The sequence below is a fragment of the Neopsephotus bourkii genome, unplaced genomic scaffold, assembly GCF_033783945.1.
Source record: "Neopsephotus bourkii isolate Nb327-2 ecotype Australia unplaced genomic scaffold, CSIRO-AGI_Nbou_v1 NB_335, whole genome shotgun sequence".
Classification (NCBI taxonomy): domain Eukaryota; kingdom Metazoa; phylum Chordata; class Aves; order Psittaciformes; family Psittacidae; genus Neopsephotus; species Neopsephotus bourkii.
Window position 1 is genome coordinate 664,311 of NW_026900841.1, and position 27,785 is coordinate 692,095.

The 27,785-nt window shown below is 44.9% G+C and overlaps 1 protein-coding gene across 1 annotated transcript; it reads right to left on the minus strand.

The window, feature by feature from the left end:
• Window positions 1-3,361: 3,361 nt before the first annotated feature.
• Window positions 3,362-26,083, minus strand: ATIC (5-aminoimidazole-4-carboxamide ribonucleotide formyltransferase/IMP cyclohydrolase). The gene is made up of 16 exons (XM_061348066.1): window positions 26,008-26,083; window positions 25,294-25,420; window positions 23,612-23,688; window positions 22,940-23,006; window positions 20,118-20,206; window positions 18,638-18,789; window positions 18,381-18,537; window positions 16,802-16,927; window positions 16,549-16,656; window positions 15,227-15,312; window positions 13,927-14,016; window positions 12,215-12,343; window positions 11,100-11,192; window positions 5,179-5,361; window positions 4,176-4,331; window positions 3,362-3,704 (listed from the first exon to the last, which is right to left on the minus strand). Exons 1-16 carry the CDS (start codon window positions 26,027-26,029, stop codon window positions 3,585-3,587), a joined length of 1,782 nt encoding a protein of 593 aa, XP_061204050.1. The 5' UTR covers window positions 26,030-26,083; the 3' UTR covers window positions 3,362-3,584.
• Between the last annotated feature and the right edge of the window lie 1,702 nt (window positions 26,084-27,785).

Below are 27,785 nucleotides of genomic sequence, written 5' to 3' on the forward strand. Positions count from 1 at the left end.
TGGTGCTCACCAACAGGGAAGGGCTTGCTGGAAATGTGACTATCCAGGGCAGCCTTGGATGCAGCGATCACAAGATAGTTGAATTTGAGATCCTCAGGACAGTGAGAAGAGCGTGCAGCAAGCTCACTGCCCTAGACTTCAAGAGAGCAGACTTTGGCCTCTTCAGGAACCTGCTTAGTAAGGTTCCATGGGATATAGCCCTAGAGGGCACGGGGGCTCAAGACTGACGACTGGTGTTCAAGGATCACCTGCTACAAGCTCAGGAGTGTTGCATCCCAACTAGAAGGAAGTACAGCAGGAGGGCCAGGAGACCTCCTTGGATGGATAAGGAGCTGCTGAGGAAAATTCAAAGGAAAAAAGAGGCTTATATAAGGCGGAAGCAAGGACAGGCAGCTTGGGAAGAGTACAGGGATGTTGTCTGGGAAGCTAGGGACCAGTTAGAAATAAACTTGGCTAGGGATGTTAAGGATAACAGGAAGAGATTCTACAGGTACATAGCAAATAAAAATCAGATTAGGGAGAATGTAGGCCCCCTCAGGAAGCTCTCGGGAGAACTAGCTACACAGGATTTGGAGAAGGCTGGGGTTCTGAATGACTTCTTTGCTTCGGTCTTCACTGGCAAAGGCTCTGACCGCACCACCCAAGTCTTGGAAGGCAGACACAGGGACTGTGAGAATGAAGACCTTGGGCCCACTGTAGGAGAGGAATTGGTTCGAGACCATCTTAAAAATCTGAACGTGCACAAGTCCATGGGTCCTGATGAAATCCATCCATGGGTCCTGAAGGAGCTGGCAAATGAAGCTGCCAAGCCAATGGCCATCATATTTGAGAAATCATGGCAGTCAGGTGAAGTTCCCGATGACTGGAAAAAGGGAAATATAACCCCCATTTTCAAGAAGGGGAAATTGGATGACCTGGGGAATTACAGACCAGTCAGTCTCACCTCTGTGCCTGGCAAAATCTTGGAGCAGATTCTCCTGGAAGGCATGCTAAGGCACATGAAAAACAACAAGGTGCTTGGTTACAGCCAGCATGGCTTCACTAAGGGGAAATCCTGCCTGACCAGTTTGGTGGCCTTTTATAATGGGGCTCTGGAACTGATGGACAGGGGTAGAGCAGTTGATGTCATCTACCTGGACTTGTGCAAAGTGTTCGACACTGTCCCACACAACATCCTTGTCTCTAAATTGGAGAGACATCAATTTGATGGATGGACCACTCGGTGGATAAAGAACTGGCTGGATGGCCACACACAAAGAGTTGTAGTCAATGACTCAATGTCCGGCTGGAGACCAGTAACGAGTGGTGTCCCTCAGGGGTCTGGGTTGGGACCGGTCTTGTTTAACATCTTCATCGCTGACATGGACAGTGGGATTGAGTGCGCCCTCAGCATGTTTGCTGATGACACCAAGCTGTGTGGTTCGGTTGATACGCTGGAGGGAAGGAATGCCATCCAGAGGGACCTTGACACGCTTGTGAGGTGGGCTGATACCAACCTCATGAAGTTTAACCATGCCAAGTGTAAGGTCCTACACCTGGGTTGGAGCAGTCCCACGAACAGCTACAGGTTGGGCAGAGAAGGACTTCGGGGTGCTGGTCCATGAGAAACTTGACATGAGCTGGCTTCAGTGTGCACTCACATCCCAGAAAGCCAACCGTATCCTGGGCTGCATCAAAAGGATTGATGCAGGTTGAAGGAGGTGATCCTGCCCCTCTACTCTGCTCTTGTGAGACCTCACTTGGGAGTATTGTGTGCAGTTCTGGTGTCCTCAGCATAAAAAAGACATGGAACTGTTGGAACAAGTCCAGAGGAGGGCCATGAGAATGATCAGGGGACTGGAGCACCTCCTGTATGAAGATGGGCTGAGAAAGTTGGGGCTGTTCTGCCTGGAGAAGGCTGCATGGAGACCTCATAGCAGCCTTCCAGTATCTGAAGTGGGCCTATAGGGATGCTGGGGAGGGACTCTTTGTTAGGGACTGTAGTGATAGGACAAGGGGTAACAGGTTAAAAGTTAAACAGGGAAGTTTAGATTGGATATAAGGAGGAAATTCTTTCCTGTTAGGGCGGTGAGGCACTTGAAAGGGTTGCCAAGGGAGGTTGCGAATGCTCCATCCCTGACTGTTCAAGACCACATTAGACAAAGCCTTGGGTGAGATGGTTTAGTGTGAGGTGTCCCTGCCCATGGCAGGGGGGCTGGAACTTGATGATCTTAAGGTCCTTTCCAACCCTAACTATTCTGTGATTCTATGATTATGATCATAGACTCAATAGAATGGTTTGGGTTGGAAGGGACCTTAAAGCTCATCCAGTTCCAGCTGCCTGCCACGGGCAGGGACACCTTCCACTAGAGCAGGCTGCTCCAAGCCCCTGTGTCCAACCTGGCCTTGAACACTGCGAGGGATGGGGCAGCCACAGCTTCTCTGGGCAGCCTCTGCCAGGTTTTCTTGGTATCTTAAATGCCTCATATTCCCCAGGAAATATCTTTGCTTTGCTCACTTGAAGCAGTCTGGATCAAGCAAGCAGGCAGGGAGAATTAAATACATGTCCACACTCACAGAAAGTCAGCAGCAGAGCCAGGAATACACCAGAACTTCTGCTCTTCTCAATCTGCCTCCCACCTATGCACCCCTGCAGCTGCTTGAGCAAAGGGAACACAGGCAGACTTCCTGCTCTGTTCCAGCCAGGATTTGAGGCATGACTCAAGTGTTTATTGCAAACTTTGGACTGCTCCGTGCCAAAAACTGAACAGCTTTTACAGAACAGAACCCAAAATCATCCCTTTGAAATGGTCACAGCGACTGCCAGCAAGAAACGTGTCTGGGCTTGGCTTGGTTCATCTCCCTGTGCTCCAGATTTTCACTTTGTTTTTCTAATCGGAGTTCAAATCTGCTCAAAGCAAATTGCGCACAATAGAGAAGGGAAGTGGCTTCAGGCAAGATGCTTCCCAGATGCCTGCATGTGAACTCTGAGCTAAACTCCCTGGAATGAGAACAAGCATGTCAAGCTCCTGGCAGGAATGAGCCTTTCACCTTGGAGAACACAACCTGCCTCTCAGCCCCAAAGCACTGGCTAGGGCACAATTCAGAGGGTCTGGCACAAAGGACCTGCTCCCCTCTCCTCACAGTGGATTAGAAGCACCTGGAGAAAACTACCTGCTGATTCCCCCAAAAGCAGCTCAGTTCAGTTTACAACACAGATTCTTATCAGTTCATTAAGAAGTTGGGCATGAGCCCAGCTTTCATACCATTCCATAAGCCTTCTAATGAAGTTGTAAAGTCTGCACCGTAAAATGTACCTCAAAGATAAGCTTGTTTCCCCAAGGACAAGGTATTTGGATGACACAGGAGTACAGACTCCACATAGCTAAGAACCGTAAGTTTATTTGCAGAACACTTATTTTCTACATTGGAGGCCAACTTCTTGTGCCTTTACTCTTTGCTAACACAGGGAAAGACTCATTTACAGACCCTACAAACACTTGCTAAGCACAGGCTGTGAGTGCCTGCCAATTAAATTGGTGATACTCCAGCCACTGCTGCTGGTGAGACTGACCAAAGAGGACCCACAACGTCTCACAGCAAACTCAGTGATGAAACAGCCGGAGATTGGTGTGAATCAGGGTTATCCCCAGCTCATTGCAAGCTTCAATCACAACCTCGTCTGCAGCCGAGCCAGATGGGGCAGCGATGAACTGTACTCCACTCTGAACAAAAACAGAGAGAAGTGGAAGGATTAGAGCATGGAAAACCAAAATCCCCCTGAAAAGGAGCTGGCAGCCCCAGTCCTTCATTCGCATCCCTAGATACTAATCAATAAACAAACAAAAGCTTCCATTGCCCAAAGACATTCACAGGAGAGTTCCTTGTGTGATCAGTCAGCTCTCTCCACAGTTCAGAAGAATAAAACTGTTCCTCTGGAAGCAACAGGCCTTGTCTGTTATTCTTGCATGGTTTAATCAACTTTAATCCTCCATTCATTTTAAGTCAACAAACTGAGCAATGACTGGATAATTACTATCCACATGAGACCAGTAACCATGAGAAGCATCCTTCCCAGGATGCACTACTCCAGCTAACCGTGCAAAGCAGAGATTCCTCAGCAGTCCACACAAACTTAAAACAGAAAGCCTAGCCTGTGCAGGCATTTCCTTGCAGTCACCCTGCCACCACCTTACCCGCTTAGCTCTGTCAACGTTATCCCTGAAGGGGAAGAAGGCATCAGAGCTGAGGGACACAGCACTCAGCTTGGCAATCCACTGCTTCTTCTCCAGTTCTGTTAACTGTGCAGGCACCTCTTCAAACAGTGCCTGCCACTTCACCAGGTCTTCACCCTGGGAGAGAAAAAAGCCAGCTCAGTGCCAAAGCATGGGTCTCCCAGCAGTTCCCTGCCAGGATGAGTGGTGGCATCCCTCTGAAGCTCAGCAGGGCTTTCTGCTCACACACCTCTGCTGCTGGGAATGTCACACCCAGGGGTTTAAAATCACAAGTAGTGGTGGGGACATATTACTAACATCAGCTCTTTTTGCATTCTTTTATCTCCTTTCCTTCCCCCTCCTCATCCCAGGGTTTGAGGGATTCTTTCTCTTTTCCCTTTAATTCCAAGATGCTCTGCTTTGGCCTACCTGCAGAATGCTCTGTGTAAATGCCAGCACACACAAATGGGATCTGGCAGATGACTCAACACATGACAAACAGCAGCCTGGTTTATGATTCACCTTCTGAACAGCAGTTCTCAACCCCTTATTGATGAATCACCAGGTGCCTAATCCTGCTCTTGGCTTTCAATACTTAAAAAGGACATACTATTTTCTTGCCTCACTACTGCTTGTAACTGGGAGGTCAGAGGGATTCTGAGAACCCAGAAATGCCACACAAACAAACAGCACCATGTGAGAAGGTGCCACTGACATTAACTTTAACCTTTCCTTACTGCTGGGGGGAATTATCAGATGAAACTATGCTGCACACGAAAGCGCAGGGCAGGTTCCAGCACCAGAAGCAGTGGGTGCAGTATCACAGGGGCACTTTGCCACTATGCTATAAGGGAAGTCACCATTCTGGGCCCTGGCCACTTGATCTCTGGGATCATCTGTTACCCACACCCACAAAACTCAAGCCACTACTACATAAAGACAAAGAAGCTGGAATCTCCAGGGAAACCCCTCAGCCAGCCCTTACCTCACCAATGGTCCCAGTGACATACTGGTCAATGGCATTTGAGACCTCTGCTCTCTTCACACCTGCTTTGAACTTCATGGAGAGCACCCATGGGTGGTGCCGCAGCCACCAGTTGTTTGCCTTGTCCCCAGCCAGCCGTGTGCAGTGGATCCGGGACTGCTGGCCCGCTCCAATACCTATGACCTGCAGTAGAGAGGGACAAAGCACAGTCACATCTTGCTGCACAGGGACCACAATCAGAGCTGCAGTTTCAGCCAAGCAATAAGGAAAGGACTCCCACAAATCAGCTGCTCCTCACTGAAGCAGAGCAGGAATGTAGGTAATTACTGAGAAAAACCAGGAAAATACCTGCATCCCCTCTGCTGTAAAGCAGCGACAGGGTCAGCTCTCTGCACTCTCACTTCAGGGCTCTGCTGAGCTGAAAGCCACCACGTTCTTTCATCCTTCTAAACAACACAGCCCCCGCCATCAGAGTCAAACTGTTCACCTCGGGAGGGGGATACAATTACAGCTTTTGTTTCAAGCAAAACAAAACCCTGTTGGTTGCAGAAACAAATGTGACTGCTAAGAGAAATGGTAGGGTGCCTACCAGCTCTTGAAAGGGGCACTCCAGTTAGAGGATTAAAGTCTGAGCCCAGGTCACCCAAACACTATCAACTTTCCTTGTAGGCCAGGCATACACAGCTTGAAGAGATCAGCTGTGGTGTGTAGTGGATTACAGGGCAGTTTTTCTGTCCATAACAAACTAAATCCACTGCCCAGTGGGGGAGGCTGGTCAGTAGAACCATTGCGTTGCATGAATTGTCAAGATCCTGGAGCTACCAACACACTTCCTACTCTGCCATGTGCCCGAGAACTTGGGGCTTTTAGAATACCTGCAGCTAACCTTATTTAATGGCACTTGTATTTGATATCAGACCCAGTGCTTCCAGAAGCTAAACACAAAAGGTGATTTTTCTATTTTCTCCTAGCAGGTGCTATGAAAATACTGCATTTGCTTAGTATCCATTTGCTTTTATGAGACCACTTTCCTAGGAGTTCTCAGGCACATTCAACCTCTGTCATTTTTTCAGGTACCCTACAGATTAAAGCACATAGAAACTCTTGGGAGTCCAATGGTCAGGTCACTGCAAGCCATCTGTCACAATTCAATACACACTGCAAACAAGCTCTTGTGTCCCCTCAGAGACAAAGGCACATCTTAGGTGCTGACACTGAGTGCGGCTGGAGACATCTTGGTTATGGACACTGGTAGAACAACCCCTTACAGATGTGGTCTGCCTGCACTCACAACTGACAAGTCCAAGGGACTGAGCTGAGGTCTCTTGGGCTCCAGACTGCCTGCTGTCCCTCAGATTTGCCCCTGCCATGACCGTATGCCAGGCACACAAAGGCCAGACCCCAGACCTGGCCATCACAGCTGTCAAACTCAAGCTGGTAACTTTTCTCCATGGCTTTCAGAGCTGTGGGTTCTGCTTTCCAAAGGCAGTTCCTGCCATTTTCAAACCAGGGATCTGACAGAAAACACGTCTCTCCTGTAATTTCCTCCTGCTATGAAGCCATAGCTGAACTGTTCACCAGACTCTTTGCATGGGGATTGCTCCAGGGATACTGTGTTGAGGCTACTAGCAGTTTTGGCCAATGCCTCTGATTTTCCAGCTCAGACTGAAACAGATGGTAAAGCTGTAAGTCAAAGGGTGCCCTCAAAGGAATGAATCATTTGTCTTCTCATTCATCAAGACAGTGACTTCACCTCTTACCAGAACTGTAAAGCACGCGGCTGGATACTAGTAGCCCAAGGAGCAAATCAGAGACTTGGGCTCCTATCTAGTATCATTTGCTCAGCTATAACTGAAGTCATGGGTGCTTAACATACCCACAAGGACATTAGTATTATCATAAATACAAAATAGATGCAAAGTTTCCCATGGCTTAGTGACACCTTCCCCTCTACAAACACTCCTGACGTCCAACCTCTGCTCTCATGTCCAACTTGTTTAACCCTCAAATGCACAGGAGACCCTGCACCTCACATGATGCACACCAGCTGCATGTAGGTACATCATTTCTTCCAAACACATGTAGCCTCTCACCCTGGACAAAGGAGAGGGCTTAAAATTGTCATACACCTTTAGGCAGCCCCTAAGAGTGGGCCTAGCACTGCCAAGGCAGAAATGTGTAGCTGAGGTTGCAGATGGTGAAGAGTACTGGACAGGCTGCTGGTAGCGGGGACCAAAATACCATGAAACATTCCCAAGTTTCATGTGATGTCATGTGCCAAAAGTGCAATGTCCTGTGCCAGAATGGTGCCTCACCTTCATCATGTACTTGTGAGCTGTGGCCCTGCACTCCTGTGATGGACTGGCTCGTCTGCTACAAGCCCTGGCCTTCAGCCAGCAAGGGCAATGGTGTGCCAAAAGTTTCCAGGCCAATGCAGCCCCAACCACACACAGCTCATACACGGGCACACATCAGAGGTACAGCTTTCCTACCTGTCAGCACTCTCCTCAACAAGAGTGTTAGCCTTTTCTAAGCTACTAAAAATGTTGCATTTTAAAAAACTTTGTCAAAAGAGGCTTAAAAACTTGGCTCATGTTCAACAACTCCAAAATGGCAGGAACTCTGTACTTCAGTTGAAGTGATGCATCCTGAAAACTCTTCACAGGCACCCCAAATCTACAGAGATATTACCTGCACCACGCAGAACTGACTTTGTAATGGCTTAATGGGCAAGAGAATACAAAAGCCGCTTCTCTGTGCCTCCTTCTGATAAACCCATATTGTCCTAGAAGTATGTTCACAGCTACAGCCCAGGAGAATAAGATGCTTTTCACTGAAAAATGCCGATTCAGAGGAAGTGAAATCCTTTTTGTGCAGAAAACGTGTTCCAATGCAACACAGCATGGTGGGGAGCATTTCCTCAGTGCAGTCTGGAATTTCTGGTCTAGACAGAAGAAATCAGAAGTCTTGAGCTTCTGCTCAATGCAAACTATAGACTTGTACCTGAATCTCTCTTCACACTGTCTGAATGTACCTGTTCTCTGCCTTTTTCATTTCATGTAAAGTAAAAATCTCTCTCCCTTCCTCAAATGTTGGCTTTCCACCATACAAAACCATAGCTGAAACCTCAAAATCTTTCACAAAGGAATCCTTCACCTTCAATTTTCTGCCTTTTTTCTACACAAAAATGAACTATGTTTTTTTCAGACTTTAATGTCCTGGGAATCAAGAAGTGCTTAAGCAGGGACTAGTAAGTGTGAGGAGTAGCAGGAGACAAGAATACAGGCTGAGTAGAAAAAAATCACTTCATAAAGAAAAGCTTGGGTGAAAATTGAGAACTACTTCACCGAAACACTTTGGCTCACAGAACAGCCAAACATGCCCCGTAGTTGGAATACTGTGCAAAAGCAGACAAGATGGATAATGCCCAAAGGATCATTGCAAAATGATCCAGATTGGCCTGGATTTACTCAAAAGATTTACCCCAAATGTGAAAATAAAACCCCTAAATACATTTGATGTTACAAAGATCAAGTGAAGGACTTCACAACTGGGAAGACAGAACAATGAGATTACTGACAAATGTCTGCACCACTGGTGGAAAACAGGAAGGTAAATTAACAGGTTTGTTTAATCCTACTGTGCAGAGAATACAAAAGAGAAGAATTCTCAATTGATACTTTGAAACCTGATTATACATTAGAAAATGGTAAATCAACATGCTACAGACTGGTTTTGTGGGTGCTGAAAGTCGGACGAAACATGTGCAATTAGTGGCTGCTGGCTTCCTGCAAATTAAGTGCCACTCAAGTCCACAAAAGCTTTCCTAGAACTTATTAACACCAACACCAGCCCTTGCTGGAGCTGTCAATCCACTCAAAACCCAGCAAAGCTGTCAAAAGCGTTCTGGGTGTGTGATACACAAGAGCTTTGCTTGGCAATGGGGATGTTGGGAGGCTGAAATAAGCCCTGGAAAACCAAAAGCAGTGAAGGAAAGCTAGACTTCCCAGGCTTGGCTCATGTAACCCCAACAAAGTCAGATCCTGGAAAAGCTTTAAGCATAACACTCTGGAAGTTGCTTTCCATCCCTGGTGATGGTGCTATTGGTTTGCATCCAAATATTCCTGTACACAACTTATGCCTTGCTAAGTGATACAACCAGTAGTTACTTCTGCACCAATATGGATCTAAGCTAACCACTTAGTAAGACTGGATTTCCATGGACCTTATTTCTTTCCCCATTTATACCTTAAGAACAGGGCTCTTAACAGCCTCAGGAAGCTTTTGGAGATGTTAAAACCAGAAGGAAGCTCCCATTTGAGCTCCTCCATCACTACCTGCAGCATGTGTCACTGCTGTTTCTGCATTTGGACTGTAATGAGTCTCCCTGGGAAGATGTCAAGCTTTGATTTGAAGACCTCAGTGCAGATTCACCACCTCCTTGAGTAAGTGATTGGAACGGCTGCTGACCTTTACTGGTAAAAAAAATAATCACTTGTTTCTTTGTGCAGCACACAGAGCTCTCATCTTGACCTTCCCTGTCACACATACAGCAAACCAAGACAATGCACATGTGTATTCAGTTAAAATGTATGCCTGCAAATATGCACAACAGCACTGAAGCCCAACTAGTTAAATCCATGCCTGCCCACACTGCTTTTCACTCTTCCCTCATGCCTTATCCCTTCCATATGGTACACACATTACCACACACATTTCAGTAACATCTGCAGCACCATGTTATGTCCAGACTTGCAAAAGCACTGGGGAAATTGCTGCTGTAATGCGGGAAAAGGAGCAAAGATAGTGACACCTTTGTTCGGGGACTACAAGAACTGACACTCTTGAGGAGAGAGAACCATTTAAAACCAAGGGGGGAAAAAAAAAATCCCAAATCTGAATAGAAGAAAAATGCCAGATATCCAAAGATGTTTATTTTCAAGAACCATACAACGTATGACCCCAGCAAGAGCTGTGAGACAGCTCTGCAATGTTTCCAGGCTGTAACAACAACCTGACAAATGCAGATGGGTACCAATGCAGGAAGGACAGCACTGCAGCTCACTCACAGGCTGCACCTGCAGAGAACACTGTTTGATCCATTTTGCTGATTTATGATGTACCAAAGCCTAACATCAGAAACATTCTTTGGCTTGAATTCTGTACTTTTAAAAAATAATGCAGGCCCTTGGAAAAGTTACCATAGAAAGCAGAGAACCAGCTAAAGAACAGCATTATGAGAACAGGCTGCTGGGCAAAAATCCATTTTGTAATACATTTACAACAACTTTAGGACAACTGATTTGTTAACTGATTTTAGGGTTTAAGATTCAAGAGTCTCAACTCAAATCTCAAGTCGTATCTCAACTACACATTTCATAATGCCCCATAAATCCTATTTATCATAAATTTTTAAATCAGAGAGAAAGGAAGATTTCTAATGCTCCAAAGGGTAAAAGTAAAACATACCCCATCTTTCTTATATAAGAAGTGAAAAATCAAACTAAGAGCCATTCAGACAGTGAGAATCCATCTGTGAAAACTCCTATAATTTCCTAAGGCTCTATACAGACAACAACATATGCATATGCCCTCAAAAAATTATATAAAAGGACAAAGTAGTTAAAAAGAAATGACTCAAGGCCAGACTTGCAGAAGCACATAAGAGCTTTTCCAACCCTACCCCTGAAAGAATCGGCCCAGTCATTACCATGAATAAAGGACACCAAGGTTCTGAAGCAGCCTCTTGAGAAACAAATGTCTAGCTGCCATCCTGTATGGTGCTGTCTAGGGCAGTTCATCTGTACCTGTTTAATAGCTTCCTGTATGCTAAATGCTTTTAGAACTCAAACCTGACAAAAGCGTTATCTGACCAGCTTGGCTGTGCAACCACACTCCAGAGAGCTGCCCGATTCAGTTACCTGCCCATCCTTGGCGTAGCAAACAGAGTTGGATTGGGTGTATTTAACAGCAATGCTGGCAACAATCAGGTCTCGGACAGCAGACTCAGGCAGCTGAAACAAAACACTTGTCAACAACCATGACTAGCCATGTGCCAGTGATCTGCAAACCCCCAAAGCCATCACAAGTACTGTACCATGGACAGGGAAAACAAGGTAACTAAAAAGATCCTGTCTGGTTCAATTACCATCAAATTTTGTTTAGATTAAAAACTGTAAATGATTGGTTTGGCAGCTGATCTCATAGCTCATAGGGATTAATGATGGTCTTGGGAGTCCTGGGGTAATGGCTGATGATCTTAAAAGGTCTTTTCCAACCTAGTTGATTCTATGACTCAATCTTACCAGGTCAAGAGGGCTCCATCATTGGCATTAAGCCTGCAAAGTCTTCTGTACTCACTCATTGACATCAGATGTGCTTATAGGTAAAAAGCTAAGCACATGCTGAAGTACACACTAGACCACCACAAAACAATAGAGCTCAACATCTTCATGAAGTATTATTAAGTCTGTTCCATTACTAATTTACTAAGCTTATTTTTATTACCTCAATGCCTGAACTTGCTTCTGAGCCCAGGATTAATCACATGCTCATTAACATCTGTTTTTTAACGATAACAAGATCAAAGACAAAGAAATAACTGATAACTTCCTGATAATGTGACCAGTATTAGCAAGGCCAGGGTTTACACAACACATTGAACACAAAAGGAAGAACTAAACAGTGGGTCAGAATGAGATCACAAGAGATCCTTAGCACATGGCTGTCTCACCATAAGAAATCACACAGTAGTTTCTTACTTATAAGAAATACAAATATTTTGCTAGTCTGAGATAAAAGGCAAGGTTCAGCTCCTCTTATTTATGCAAGGAATCAAACCAAAGGCAAACTACTCTGATTTACACAAGTATATTTGGCCCAGAAATTTGCTGCACTGTCAAAACAATTTAAAAGCCAATTAAATTTCATCAAAATATTTTAAGAGCTCTTAAAACAAACCAGTGCTGACTTCCTCCACGAAAGCACACCAGCTCATTCCACCAGGATTTAAGCTCATTCATCTCCTGACACTTACATTTTTGTTCTTTGTAACAATGTTCTTGAACAAGGACTGGTCGATGACTGCATTGTTCCTCTTCTGCATGAGATGCAAGCCATAAAGAGTTCGAATCTCATTGTCGTCTGGCTCGTAATGGGGATCCATCTACAAGCCAAAGGAGAAGCCAATAAAACGCTCTTAGAGCAATTAAAAGCCTACATCTACTAACAGCTTCAGTTAAAATGCACTATCTAAGGAATCACAAAAGTAGTGAACTGTTCACGGAAAGCAATGTCAAATCATCAGAAATAATTAGAAGCAACTGGAGCAGCAAGGTCTCAACAGCACAAAGTACAGGGTGAAGAGAGGTAATGCAGTAGAGATGTTTATATACAAACGTTCACATTGCAAGCCATAATATCTACAAACTCTTCTAGGCTGGCACAGAAAGGGGAAGACATCCACACAAAGAGAGTCTTGTAGTCTTGCACAGGAAAGTAGAAACATTTCTGAGTTATTTCGTACATGCCACAAGGTACAACTCCCAGCCCTCTTTGACATTCAAGGGAAAAGAGATTGTGCCTGTTTCCAGAAATGCACTCTCTTGGGGCACTTCTCTGAAGAAGCATGCAGCAGTGTAAGGGGTAAAGTTAAATGGAACTGTTACAAACTGCATTCGGGTCTACCCTGCATGGGCTTATTTAGAATTTTGGTAGCCTCAGGTTATTGAGACATGAAGTAAACTGGATTAAGGGTATCACCTCTGAATGCGGTTTCCATAATCTGTTTACATTTGTTCTGACCAACTTTTCTTAGCATCCCTCTGCAGACAGGCCCTGAAGATACATGGTCAAGCAGTACAACCTCATCCTTGCAAAGCTAATTGAATTCAGGAAGCAATCATCTGCAAAGATTGTCTGCCATTTCATTCCTTCTTGCCTGAAGCTCCTGAGCCATCTTCTACAGCTCTCCTGGTAGTAAGCAACACTACAACTGCAGCTTCAGCTAAGCCTTGGATTTTCTTTTTGTAGCACTATAGCAAAATTCTCTGCTCATTTGTCTCTCGGAGTCAGGCAAAAATAGGACCTGTCTGGCTGCTGAGAGCACTCTGTAATCCATTAGTCATGTTCACCAAAACTGGATGATTTTGAAGTCCTAAGAATCACCGCAGAAACTACGAAGGCAAACTGATACTGACTTGACCACACTATAGTAGTATTTCTCGAAAAGCATCCTGGTTGCAGTATGTAAAGGTGCATCATCCCAGATCCAATCTCTCCCTGTGCTGCTATCTTCATCACTGACTGTCGTGTAGACTGACCTATAACCACCCCATGCCCAGACAAGAGTTCTCCCAGTGATAAGACTCACAACATCACTGAGACACTATTTCTTAGATACAAAGAATTCAGAGAGAAAACAAATTCAGGAGAAGTGAGAGGAAAGCTGGAAAGAGAGCACAGAAATTGTATCTCTTTGAAGTACTCTGGCTGGTCATAGACTCAATTACTTTAAATCCACGTCACTGTGAAAGCCAAGGAAGTCATTACAGTCATAGAGGGGAGTAATTTTATAATGACATTACTACAACACTGCTGGTGGAATTGCAGCTCATACAGGAATCCCCAAAGGCCCAAAGGAAACACTTCTGGGCACTGTAGAGGGACCTGGATCAGCCCTCCCAGCTATTTGGACACTAACTTCTGTGAAAAGCAGGTACGGGGTTACAGTGGAGCTGGAATACAAACCTGAAGGACACAGTAACCACCATTCTTCTTTCTGGAAAGGAGTTTGAGAGCTTCTTCCTCATAGCCAGGAGCTATCACACCATCAGATACCTGTAACACACAGATTTCAACTTCCATGTGAAAAAAAGAGGGGCTAATACTGAAAGCTCCACATGCCATTTCCAGAAAAGCACTGAAGGCACACCTCTTTGTGTCTGTATGTACCATATAAGAAAGGCACCATTACAGCTTTGGTTTCTGTTCTGGAAAGGAGAAACAGGGGAGTGCAGAAAGCTCTTGGTAGGACTTAGTAAAAAATAGCCACCATCACTTTCAGCAGAATGGAACTAATAACTAATATTCCTCTTTAGGTGGGGGGGGAAAATTCATGTACAACATCCCTACTTTAAAGCCGTAACAGTAAAGATGGCTTAAAAAAATAGATCTTTATTTCAAGAGTGACATGTCTAATGAGACAAAAATAGTGGCCTAAGAGCTGTTAACAGCTTAAAACTGAGGAGAGTTTCCATTCATCAGCTCCGTGAAGTGATACACACCTTTCCCATTCTTATCCTACAATGTAGGTGAGGTTTTATTTGTTTCTAAGTAATAGTATACCAAACGTTTTCCTCACAATCCAGTCAAATGTGCTCTGTCATTTGGCTGAAAATAAGCCTCCAGTGTACAAGACAGCCCTTTTCATTGTGATTTCCCCCTCTCAAAAAAACATTGTAAGCAACATATAATGGGATGAAGGTGCTTGGCAAAGCATGAACTCCCGTTTAACTTTGTATGTAAACTAGAGACTTGTGCAATACAGTAAGCTACGGAGTTCATGTTGAATCCAGCAAAGTAAAAAGTAGAGCCTGGGAAGTGGCTGAGCCTACACACAAATTGTATCAACTGGCAGGTAGCAATACACAGCCACATTCCTGCCTTGGGCAATAGGCTGGCCATCAGCTCTCCAGTCCTATTCTACTCACAGCCCTTCAACCAGTCAGATACTTGTGACAGAGTAATCAAGGCTCATTTCCGGAGGCCTACTCAGAAGCTGAGGTTTCCAATCACCTCCTTGAAAACAGCATTTCAAGCACTGCTGTTTCACAGGCTCTAGCACACATCTAGGTTTTATCTGGTAGGGAGAAAAATGTATCAAAAGATAGGTGTAAATTCTGCCCTCTGGATACAGACTTACACAAACGGACCAATAGTATTGAGTAAAATGGATCAAATTCAAACAGAATGGCTGTTACAAACCAATGACTTCATCTAGTGCAATTCTCATTTTTACACTCAAAGGCTTTGTTGCTGTTTAACTAACCTCTCTGGAAATGATCTTGGCTGTAGCCACATCGCAGATGTCAGACAGGGCAATGAAATCACCAAAAGAAGACATCCGGTCAGCACCTGAAAAATCGGATCTTCAGCAACTTATCAAACTCTAGCATAACACAAAGAAAAGTCTTTGCTCCTACAACATAGTCCATTGCCTTGAGAGCTAATAATTTAATCCTACAGCAAAAATACGAGACCATGTAAGAGCAACAAGCATGAAAAATCCTACTTCAAACACATGCACCTTTCAATATTCCAACAGTTCAGATATTCTTTCTTTTCTACTGCCTTTGTCAGAGCTCTAACTCTGTAATGACCACCTCCATCCCCACAAACAGCAATGCTGTAGCCATGGTGGCAAGAGGACAAGGCAAGAGTCATGCAGAAAAGCTTTAGATGGGAGATAGTTGGAAAAAAAGAAAGCTTTTAGCTGCCTATGCTCCCATCTGGCTTCTCCTGTAAGAAACCAGAGCCAGAAAAGTAGCTAAAATTTTTTTAATAGACATTGTGTATATTTAATGACATAGCTAAGGTGAACTCAGCTCTCACCACAGATGCTCTGCTACTTAGCAAGGACAATTCTTCTGTCCCTGCCATTCTAAAGGTTTATTTTTCTATCAATCAATCATGCAATGGCTTTCTGGGTGCAACATTCAAAGGTGGTCTTTAAAGGGTGAAAAGTGAACCCAAGCCGATGTGCCCCTTGTCAAGTAAGTTTGCTTTGTTATCTCTCATCTGTGCAGATTTTCCAGGAATGCCATGGAAAAATGAGAGAATTAGTAAAGTATCTTAGCTGAGAAAGCTATTGTTATTTACTTATTTCTGGGGGTGGGGCGGGTGGATTGTGAGCTCTGAAGAACAAAAGCATGAAAAGCACCCACCAAATACCAGGCAGAAACATTTCTACTCCAAATAAGTACTCCTGAGCACCCCATCTGCAGTGGAAAGCTGGGTGTGCTACCAGCACAGCTGTTTATCCAAATCCTTTAGCCAAAACCTCACAGATTTATACAAATATGAGCATATATACATGTTTAATTAAATAAATAAAATCTACACATCTTCTATATATATTAAGGAACAGAACCCAAAATTATTTTGGCCTCTTTGAAACAATAGGTCTGCTCATATGGAAAACAATGCTCGATAGACATTTAATTCAGTCAGTAAGAGCCTTATGGAAAAAAACCATACAGAGGAGGAATACAATGCAAAGGGAAGAGCCTGCCAAGTGCTAAGCATGCTGTTTAGGTGCTGAGAATTCAGCTCAGCTCGTTGGACACACTAGTTTATTCCTGGACTTCTCACCTCTGCTTCGTGCATAGGCAGATGCCAAGGGTGTTAAAGTCTTGTGGAAGTCGTGCACCATGCAGACTTGCGCCTCCTCTTCGCTGAGAGGTATTCCAACAGCAGCACCTAGTGGGAAATACAAGCCAGGGCACTCAGTCCTGGGACCTCCCTGGACTGCCAGGGTAAGGGACACTGATACACCGCTGACGAGGCCTGCCAAAAGCTGAAGTCTATTCAAAGAGAAAAGCATGGCAACATGGAGCCACCCTACCTGCAGGACTGACATGCTTGAAGGAGGCTGCAGCAGGAATGCCTAATGCCAGCTTGAGCTCCTTCACCAGCTGCCAGGCATTGAGAGCATCACACAGGTTGATGAACCCTGGAGAGCCACTCACCACTGCAAACACAGCACACAAATAGACGCTTTAAAGCAGGCAGACCCCTCTCCCCAGAGTCTGGAGAGCAAGCAGAAGAGATTTCTCCCCCCAACAACCAAAATAGCTATGAATTGTTCTTGATAAACTAGCTCCTAAGCACCTGGTTAACCCTGAAAAGCCTCAGTGTCTTGTAAGGAACGCACAGGCTTGAGACTGGGAACAAATGTATGCAAATACAATTCTCTTCCTTAACTGAAGCTGTTAATACGACCTTGGAGCAAGACACACACTGTCCCTATGCACATTCGCTCTTGTGAGAGGGGAACAAAGAACATCTCCCTTATGTTATTTGAGTTCTTCAACTGGCAGCCATTTGGAAGAAGAGCTATCTCTTTCTGTGGAAGTCTGCCAGAACTTGATTTTGATCAAGGTGCATAGCCAGAGTTGTTAGGGAAGAATACAAAAAGCACATCCACTAGCAGGGTAGATTTCTTTACAAATATAGTATATAAATTTCATATAGTGACGATGGCTCTGATTCAACAAGTAGTCTGGCACTAATCAAACTTTAAGCACACATTGTCTCTAACTGATGTCAACAGAACCACTCATAAACACAAAATTTAGGGCAAGTCTGTATTAAAATGCTTGATCTGATCCTTTCACCAGAAATACATGCCAAGCATGAAGCCCATTTAAAAGTCTATTCTCAAAACCTTTTGCCCTGGCTCTGCAAGAACTGCTTGTACCAACATGGCAACTCAAGAAGAGCAGCCAGACCTTCTTTCTCTCCAAAACAGGGGTATCCCTTAATGCAACAACGCTGTCATGGGTGGCACACCCTGCAAAATAGCAGATACACACCAGACATGTCTCAAACTCTTGCGAGTGAGACTTGTATCCCTTCCCTCTGCCATCACCAGCAGAAGCAGGAGTTTAAAATGCCAAGGTAAAAAAAAAACTCTCCTCAAAACCATCAAATAAACAAATAAATAAATAGACAAAAGAACAAACCCCATTCAAGCCTAGAGAAAACAGCTTAGTTTCTAGGCAGAGTAAATGGTGGCAAAAAAACCTGGGAAGACAAATAAAAAAAACAGGAAGTAGCAAAGGATCTTAAAAGGATGAGGAGGTTGTCCTTCACAAAATCCGGATCTGATTGTAAATCAGAAAGTTCATTACGTAAATCTGTTCCAATTTTCTTCAGTTTGGACACACCATCCTACACCAATAGCGAATGCAGAGCTACAGCAAGTCTTGCAGCAGACAGGCTTTTCTGTCTCACACAGCTCCACCTTTCCATTGCAAAGCTAGTGCCAGTAATAAAGTAGTTGTTAAGGCACTGCTTGCCATCCTTTGGACTAAAGTACAAGGTGATGTTTCAGTTTTAAAGACAACAAGCAGATGTGCCCAAGCACCTCCTTTCCTAGCTATCTCAGAGCTCCCTCTTGGCCAGCATGGCCTAGGCCTCACCTGTCACAGGAAGTCTGGATCTCATCGTGTAGAGCTGCGCAGGACTCTGGTGAGGATTCATACCATACCTCAGGGGCAGCTGGGACACCCCCTTGCTGTACTCCTTCCTAAAGTAGTCAGAGATGGCTGCATCATATTGAGCAGTGTGAGTGAAAGCCTGGGGACAGAACAGGGAACATTTGTCAACTTAAAAAGGATTTGGTATTTAAAGGCAATCGAGTCTGGCTTAGCCCTTCACTGCAAGCAAATAAAAAAACCTTGAGTGCAAGGTGACGTCTGGTCTCCATGGAAGTGTCTTTGTCCCTTGATGTTGCCATCTCTTTTGCTACTGCAGAGTAGTCTGCTGGGTCACACACAACTGTCACACGAGCATGGTTCTTGGCAGCTGCCCGCAGCAAGGCAACTCCTCCTGCAAGAGAAGAACGGAGGCATGAAGCACTTCCCTTCTGGACACGGCAACAGCAGCCACATCTGAAGCCAAGAAAGCACATGCACCAATGGATCATTTGTGCCTGATGAATGTGCCTCCCTCTCTCCAGCAAGAAGGGACTGCAATGGTACTCTCCAAAATGCACAAGGCTGGTGAGTTTGACTCTGTTCACTGGTGACTGGCCTTTAGAGACACAGGCAGAGCTGCAGCTGGAGAGACAGAGGAAGGAAACAGGTCCCAGGCTGCACTCAGCAGCTGGGGCAAAAATATCAAGTAGCACAACCACATCCTAACGAAGATGGCTCATCTCCATTTACCATTTAAGCACCATCCTCTGCAACAACGGGCTGAGGAGGGCTCTATAGGAAGATTTGCTTCTATGCTGCCAAGCAACAGAGGTTCTCAAAGCTCTCTGCAAATATTAACAACTCTCGCCCAGGTCCTCTGTGTAAAATAAAATGCCACACTTCCCCCTTAAATGTGACTCTGCACAACTATTACAACAGTTTAAATTATAAGAGATACTAGGCTGTTGCAAAGGAAAAGTAGAAGCTGGCACATTACTCCATAAATTATTTAATAGAGAGCTCTGCTGGGCATCATTTGAACTAAACTACTGCAAGAAAATTCAATCTCAATCCAACTTCATGGTACAGAAGTGTGCCTGTACTGTTGACAAGCTGCCAACCAGAGCTGCTGCACTGAAGAAACAGCAAGCCTTATGGGGTTAATAACTAGTTAATAACTAGCAGAAAGAGCAAAACTGCTGATGATACAGGTGTCCATGCTTCCAAACACAGGTTCCAACTACTTTTGCATATATGCAGACCAACCCCTTTCCTTGTAACAGCTTCCTGCAGCAAATTCCTCAGCAATACCCAAAGCTTTCAGTGGTTCAACTTTTCCTCTCCAAAGCTCATGGTTTTTATTTTTATGACACTGCCATACACAGCAAAAGAGGTATAATCTGCTGTGTTTAGTAGGAAGCATGCTCTACCTGGCCTTTTTTAGTACAGCCTTCTACAGTACATCAGGCTGCTTCTGGGCATGTATGACTTGCCCACCTATGCAGCAGCTTGCAAACCTGTGCAGCAGCCACTTGCCACTTTAACCATACATCTGCTTAAAAGCAATGAGGTTTACCCAACTATGCTTTCAGTCTGCCCCTTGCAACTCCTGAGCAACTTAGAAGACTTCCTTTATGGGTGTGCAAGGATACCAAATGAAAAGGAAACAATAGAGACCACTTAAAGAGACCAGAACATCGGGTATGCCTGGAGAATAGATTTGCTCTCCCTTTAACTTACCAATATCAATTTTTTCCACTGCTTCTTGCACAGCTACACCTGGAGAAGATACAGTCTTCACAAAGGGGTAAAGGTTACACACTACAACTCTGAGAATTGAGAGAAAATGTAAGGTTAATCAAAAAGACATAAAACCTGCAAATTGGGCTCAGCATGCACAGGCTACCATAGTGTGTTTGTCTTGTTTCTCTCTTAGATCAGGGACCAGCACAAAATGCTGCAGCCAAGGCTTCTTTCTCTAAAAGACTTAAGAGACAGCAGCATTCAGCCAACGGCTGATGGTACAATGCATTATGAAATTCAGCTGAACTGTGTGCACTAAACAATATTACAGCAGATAAACTATCTTCTGTAAATTGTGGTTCTAAGAGTTTCTTTAAACACCTGGGTCTGTACTTAAATGTTTAGTGACTCTGGTGTACAACTTGACCCACTTCAAAGGGCTTAGAAGTGGGCTCTCAGCAGTGCTGAAAATAGGCATCCACCAACTGTTGTAAGAGAGTAAGCACCCAGGGCAAGGTCCATTGCAAACAAAGTACAATCTCATTTTCCACAACTTCTCCTAGAGTAGAAGATGACCTACATATCACCTTGTGGACTTTTAAAATACCAACAGCATATGACGCCTGAGTGCACAGCCTGGATCCCATAAAAATCTCTGGATTACATGAAAGCAAGGGGGAGAACTGACTTTCCCTTCTCAAGACAAGACTGGACCTTGCTGGAATTAGTTTGTTCATCTGATCTGGAAGAAGCTGCAGTCTATTCCAGAAAGCATGAAGTAATAACTTGCACTGTCCCATCCTACCAGTGACACACGAACTGCAATGAATGAAGGTACATTTTTTGACCTTCACAATGTTTTTCATCCAAGTGAATTAGTTTACCCTCTTGATCTGAATATATGAAGGCACTGAACTCCCATGCATGTGCAGTATTGGCAGCAAATTGCTGTGATGCATACACTTGTGTCCAACTTTCAATATTCCTTTGTTTCCATACTGTATGATGAACTCAAGGGATGATCAGCTTCCAGTATGGTTTTCAGAACCCTCTATGTCTCTGAATTTCATACGGTGTCTTTTATTGTCTGTTCTCCCCCAATCCATTCATGTTCCTGACCTGTTGCCAACCATCTGTGGACTTTAACACTGCTAATTCTTTCATCTGTGGAAATCAAGATAAACCAATACCAAGGTTTCCTACCTTGACTTGGGAATTTAAATTTTATGCAACCATGCATAAGACACTCTGGCTGAGCATCAGCTCCTTCTGCTTTATATAAGACAATCTAAATACAAATTGTTACTTCAAATGCAAGTGCACTGTAAGTCACTTATGTAAAGGCATGTTACTCCCCCTGGAATCCAGCAGAGCCTGATTTAATATGCAGCATACTCTGAAGAGCTACTGCTGCGGAGCTGTCTTGTGGTTTTAAAGTTCAGGTTTCAAATTCAGCCTGGAAATCCATCTGAGGCATGTCAGTTTTTAAAAGTAATTTTAAAAGCAAAGATGCATTTTGGCCCAATCACCACAGTCAAACTATACCTCCCACCCTTTACTATGTTCCCTTCAGCTACTGTTTCTAAATCAGGAGCTACCCACCAACACAGAATTGGTTACTCACAATTTCTAGCGAGATGTTGAAACCAGGCAGTTAAAAATAGTCCCAAACTACCCTGCATGAGTGTACTGAGTAAACAAATTCTCACAAAACTGGAAGAAAATCTTTGGTATGTTAGTGCACAAACTGTTACTTCAGTTCCTCGCTGCCGGTCACTTGCTCCCACAATGGCTCTTGGAAAGTAAGTTTCCTGTTATCTGTGTGTTTTCTGTTTGTACAAATGCTGCATGTTCCTGGCTGTCTTTTCCTGTCTACTCTTCATTTACATGTCGAAACTCAGCAAACATTATGCAAATATCAAAGGGTATATTTACTAAGCAAGTATTTCAAAACCAGGAACTGTCATGCACCCAGAGCCAAGCTGATGGGAGATGCACCAGCTCCAAAAGTACTGAAATGAATCAAGTGTAATATGGTTCAACCTTGACTAGATGTAGTGTCAACATTCCCAGATAACCAGAAGAAATTAAAATCTCTGCTCCCTGTGGAAACCAGAATATAACTTTCTTGTTTTAGTTTTAGAATCACAGAACAGTTAGGGTTGGAAAGGTCCTTAAGATCATCTAGTTCCCCAACCCCCCTGCCATGGGCAGGGACACCTCACACTCTCTTACTACAAGTGTTGAAGGCCATGAAAATTATCAGAGGGCTGGAGCACCTCTGCTCTGGAGACAGGCTTAGAGAGCTCAGCTTGCTCAGCCTGGAAAAAAAGAATGCTCTGGGAAGACTTCAGTGCAGCTCCAGTGCCTAAAGGGGTCAACAAAAAATGTGGAGAAGGGCTTTTGACAAGGGTCTGTAGAGACAGGACAAGGGGGAATGCTTTTAAGCTGAAAGAGGGCATATTTAGATTAGCTATTAGGAAGAAATATTTCCTTATGAGGTTGGTGAGACACTGGTAAAGGCTGCCCAGAGAAGGTGCCCCCATCCCTGGCAGTGTTCAAGGCCAGGTTGGATGGGGCTTGGAGCAACCTGGTCTGGTGGAAGGTGTCTCTGTCCGTGGCAGTGGGTTGGAACTGGATGAGCTTAAAGGTCCCTTCCAATCCAAACCAGTCTGCATCTTCTGACAGAGAAAAAGGAGTCTTCAGATCTTCTGGTATGCAGATATTAAATCCCTTCTGCTCCCTTTCAGTGGCACTGACTAGTTTCCAGTGCTCATTTTTGATTACTAATTGATTGCATGATGTCCCCCAGTATTTACCTTACAAGGCTGAAATCCTGTTTGTTCATATCAGCATTATCTTCTGGAATATTGCGAGCCAAGATGCCTAGTTACAAAAAACGGTGTATCTTAATTGAAAAATAATTAAATCATCATCATTTATTTCATTCAACATCTTCCTTCAGACTGTGTTTTTCCTCAAAGTTTTTCTACCATAAATCTTCTGATTCTAGTTCAGACAACAGTCCTCAGCCCCTCCATCCATCGAAGAGAGGACACAGGGTAAACCCAAACTGCCTAGGAATAAGGAGTATTACAGCATGCAGAAATCACCAAGTAAAGACTATGCTATCAATGTTCCTTATGCTGCACACCAGACTCATCCACAGGTTAAATTCCATGGCGCTCTCTGCCCAAACAGCTCTGAAATTGACTCTGCAAAGAATGTGCAAAGGCATTTACAGAGAAGCCCTGTTACTTATAGCCCTGAGGAGGAAAAGCTCTGCTAACTGCATAGATGCCAGCACAGCAACAGAGGAAGTAATTCAGCCACTGTGCACTTCTTCACCCAGTGCTTTTCACCTCTCCTTCTGCCCCTAGAGCAAATCTGTTCTCATTATTCCACAAAGACCTTAAAAAATAAAGACATCTGTCAGCCCCTTCCCACCCTCAATTCTGTTTTAGACTGAAAAGAGATTAGCAGCAACATACCAGCATGGACTGCAGGATGAAGGGTTTTCACACGTCCACCTAACATCTCAGGGAACCCTGTCAAGTCTGAAACATCTCTGCACAATGAGAAAACATAGCATGATAATACATGTGCCATTCTGACTTTATCTATAGGTTGAATATTTATTATTTCCATTAGGACAGTAATCTAGATCTACTGGCAATGTTGGTTTTACTGCAAGGAGATTTAAAAGCTAGGAGCTTTGAAGGCTGTAAGGAGGTGAAATAAACCTAACTTTCTTTTGGTCTGTTTGTAAAAAAAAAAGACCAATCACCAGCTTTCCATCAATGACAGGGGGAGTTTAGAGAGAAAAGAAATGCATGATTCCTCTAAACTTCAGTATTTTGTATCTTGTTAAGAACACAACATATGGAAGGTGTATTCCTAAACTGCTAAGAAAAACCTGTGCTGAGTGATAGGCTATGATGCTTCCTTCATGCGGAAGGCTGGGAACTAGTTCTGAGATGACACATTAAGAGACATCTGATTGCTTTTATTATGGCTGGCATCTGTCAACTAGTTTGTAAAATGCTTCTAGGTATAGAAGGATTAGAGGAAAAAACCAAAATGTTGGTTTCATGCTCTCTCACTTTTCCCAAATGTTGGTCTTGTGCAAAAGCTACATCTGACAAAAGACAGAAAGGACACAGCTTTGTAACAGTGACCCAAACAAAAAAATTGCATAGGTTTCAATACACACACACCTCCCATGCCAAAGGGGCAACAACTGTTTTTCCCATGAATGGAAATAAAGTTAATGGGTCACACTAAACTAAGCAGTAATTTCTCAAATACACCGAAACACCCCAGATAAGCAAATCCCAACTCAACATGTTTTACAGAGAGAATCAGAAGATGTAATACGTCAGTACTCTGCTTTCCAGCTTAGCCAAAACATTAAAGTTTCACTGCTCCCTGTGCCTGCTCATGATGGTAAAGGAACAACAAAGTGGAAAGGGAAGGGCAAATGTGACCATTCTTTGCTTCAGGCTTCACTGATAGCACAGCCAAGCAAAGAAGTTGGCAAGACACAAGCAAGTTTGGCTGGAGCTGTTTTTTAATCACAGCATGGAAGAAACTAGAACGAATTTCCCCAGAATCATGGGCCAAAACATGCCCTTTCTGCAACAGTGAGTGCACACCACTTGAAGGCTCTACCCAAAAAGTTGACCATGGTGCTGGGAAAATTATATGTAACAAATAATTATTTTGTAACAAATTGTAAGTTATTTTTAACAAATGTTGAAGCTTCAGTGAGTTTCAACATACTCCTAACACGTCAGTCCTGTCCAAGAACCACGCAAAGATCACCGGGCCCTGAAGAGCAGCACTAGGGGCAGATTATGAATGTCAAGAGAACAGACCATCTCATAGGGAAAAAAGCCAGCTCAAGACAGACAAGGCACCATCTCTCAATAGCTGTGTGCTGTCCTGTACAGTAACACTCTTTGGCCTCAGTTAACCAAGTTAACCAAGGTCAACCTTGCTGGTCAAGGTGGTGCTGAAGTTTGCCTTAGGAAACGGTGTTGGTTGTTCTTTTTGGGGGGGGGAGGGGAAGAGTTGTTTTCAGAGTAGTTTTCCTTACAAATGGAGAAAATTTAAGCAACCTTAGGACCGAAATGAGCACGTTTAGTAGAGATGTATAAAAAAATGTCTGTACCTGACAGGCAAGCCAGCATCTCTCAGAGATTTGGCTGTTCCTCCAGAGGCGATCAAACCCAGGCCAAGAGCATTCAGACTCCTTGCAAATTCCACAAGGCTGGTCTTATCAGAGACACTGAGCAAAGCTAACAGGTGGGAAAGGCACAAATATTGTGGGTTTAAAGGTGGAGTAGAGAAAGAAAACAACAGGATTAAGAGTCAGAAGCCTTTGCAAGCTCTGTAACTTGTGAATCTTCTCCGATGTGAGGTACTGGGAATTAGGAGCTGACCTCCAGCCCCTCACACACCACAGCGGAAAAGCCCCTTCCACAGACGCCCTCGCACCCTGCCTCAGGGCGAAAGCGCGGGAGGCCAGTCCCTCACCGCCGGCCGCTGTCCCATCTCCTCCCCACACAACGGCGGCCGCCGACCAGCTCCAACCCAAGCCAAGGTATAACCAACCACCCAAAAGGGAAAGGCGCGGCCCCCAACCCCTCCGGGCACAGGAACTACCGGGTTAGAAGCGACAAACCCGCTCCCAGACGAGCGGCACCCGACCGCCCCTCGCCCTCCGGGGCTACCCTGTTTAGCTAACTCGGCGGATTACGCCTCAGCCCAGCGGGAGGGAAGCCTCCCCTCACCCCCAAGCCTCCATGGCTGCTCCAAGTGCAGCGGGCGGGCGCGCGCTCGCGGTTCACCCTAGGCAGCCAAGGCCTCGCCGGCCCCGCATTACCGAGCTGCTGCCGGGCAGCCATGGCACCGTCGGTGGGAGCGCGCTGGCGGCGGTGGAGAAAAAGGCGAACGGTAGCGGCCCGGCGGGATTTGGGTGGCCCCTGCACCGGGGGGCGGGAGCACTGGGGGGCTGGTCCCGGATGGGGAGGGGAGTAAAGGGGAGGCGGTGGTGGGGGTGTGTGTCACGTTGTGGTGTCAGTGACCGAGCAGGCTGCGGGTGCCCCTTGTGCGCTTTGGGAGTGAGAGAAAGGCTCTGGCGGGAAGGCGGGGCTGTGATGAGGAGGGGGAAACGCCGGAGGGCAGCCCTTTCGCTGCCCAGCCCGGGCTGCCCATGGCCGCGCCCCTAGGCATCAGGTCGCCGTTGGGACAGGGTGCGAGCTACAAGCGCGGTACAAGCACCTTCAGGTCATGATACAAGTTCTTCTTGGGGCCTCTTCAGCGACAGAAAGCCCAGCTTATTCTGCTGGTGAAAATGAGGTGCAGGTGAGGCAATGCCTCGTTGCAGGAAGGATAGTTTTTCACAAAAATTCTTCTTGGAATTTCACGTGTGGAAAATCCACTTGGAGAGCTTACAACCTACTGACAAGCAGGGATAAAGGCAAAACACTTGTTTACCAAGTCCGAGGTAAAAAAATAAGGTTTCAAACAATAAAACGGTGCTTCTCTTTATTTTTTATTTTCCTGTGTATATAGATTAATGGGAGGAGCTTTTGTCCCCCACAGGCCTCCAAGTTTTGGGGACTCTTTGCAAAGGAGTTCATTTTAGCCTGTGGTTGTCAGGTAGTGCTGACAGAACATGTTGGTTTTAACACTGATGGTTAAAATCTCTGCTGTGCCACTGTTCAACAGGCTTAAAATGCAGCAGTGGGACAGCAGCAACTTGTGCTGCTTCACAGGTAGAGAGCTCTGGAGTTAATTTGCAACACAACCCCTGCCCTTCGCAGGGTGCCCAAAGAAGCTGTGGCTGCCCCATCCCTGGCAGTGTTCAAGGCCAGGCTGGGCAGGGCTTGGAGCAACCCGATCTAGTGGAAGGTGCCCCTGCCTGTGGCAGGGGTTAGAACTGGATTTGCTCTAAAGCCCATTCCAACTCAAACCATTCCGTGCTTGATTCACCATGCCAGTGTTTGCACGAGGCTTCTCCATGCTTGTCCTGTCACTTCAGCAGCATGCACTCAGTGCTGCCATTCCCAGCCAGTAGCATTGTCCAGCAAAACAGCAGATATTTTGCAGGTGTCAGGTCCAGATGGCTGGGGCCTGGTTGCCTTTGTATAACATGTAACATGTCAGGGATGTGCTTTCTGGAGTAGCAGGGCCTGGTATATGGGGTTTAATCGGGCCCTTAAGCAATAAAACCAGCATGGGCAGACCCCTAAGACATCCCCACATACATCTTTCATGGTTTTCATTGTTCATGTAGGTAGTCACAGCACACTTGAAGCTTCCTGAGCAGGCAACTGCATTAGGCTCTCCACTTCATTTAAAAAAAAAAGAATAAATGCATGAAAGTTTCTAGATCTTGTAGAGAAGAAGCTGGGAAGTGCAAAACAAGTGCAGCTGCAAGGCCCAGAAACGGCTGCTTTGATTTGTGAATCTCGTGGGCTTCGGTAGTGTTGTCTGTGTAAGTAAGAGTCAAGCAAGAAATACTAAACACACTGAATAAAGCCAGTATATGTATTATTCTTAGTAGCAGCTACTGACAAGCAGTAATAAATTACTGTGCAGAAGTGTGGCTGGGGCCAGAGGAAAATATACTGTTAAGTGGTACATGAGCACTATCAT

Bases quoted from the DNA above. Each gene is read 5' to 3' on its own strand.
- ATIC (XM_061348066.1), bottom strand. From the start codon at position 26,029: ATGGCTGCCCGGCAGCAGCTCG. The intron at 11,193-12,214 runs GTAAGTGTCAGG...GTTTTGTTTCAG, and splicing joins TTGTTACAAAGAACAAAAAT to CTGCCTGAGTCTGCTGTCCG. The intron at 4,332-5,178 runs GTAAGGGCTGGC...TTTCTCTCCCAG, and splicing joins TCACTGGGACCATTGGTGAG to GGTGAAGACCTGGTGAAGTG.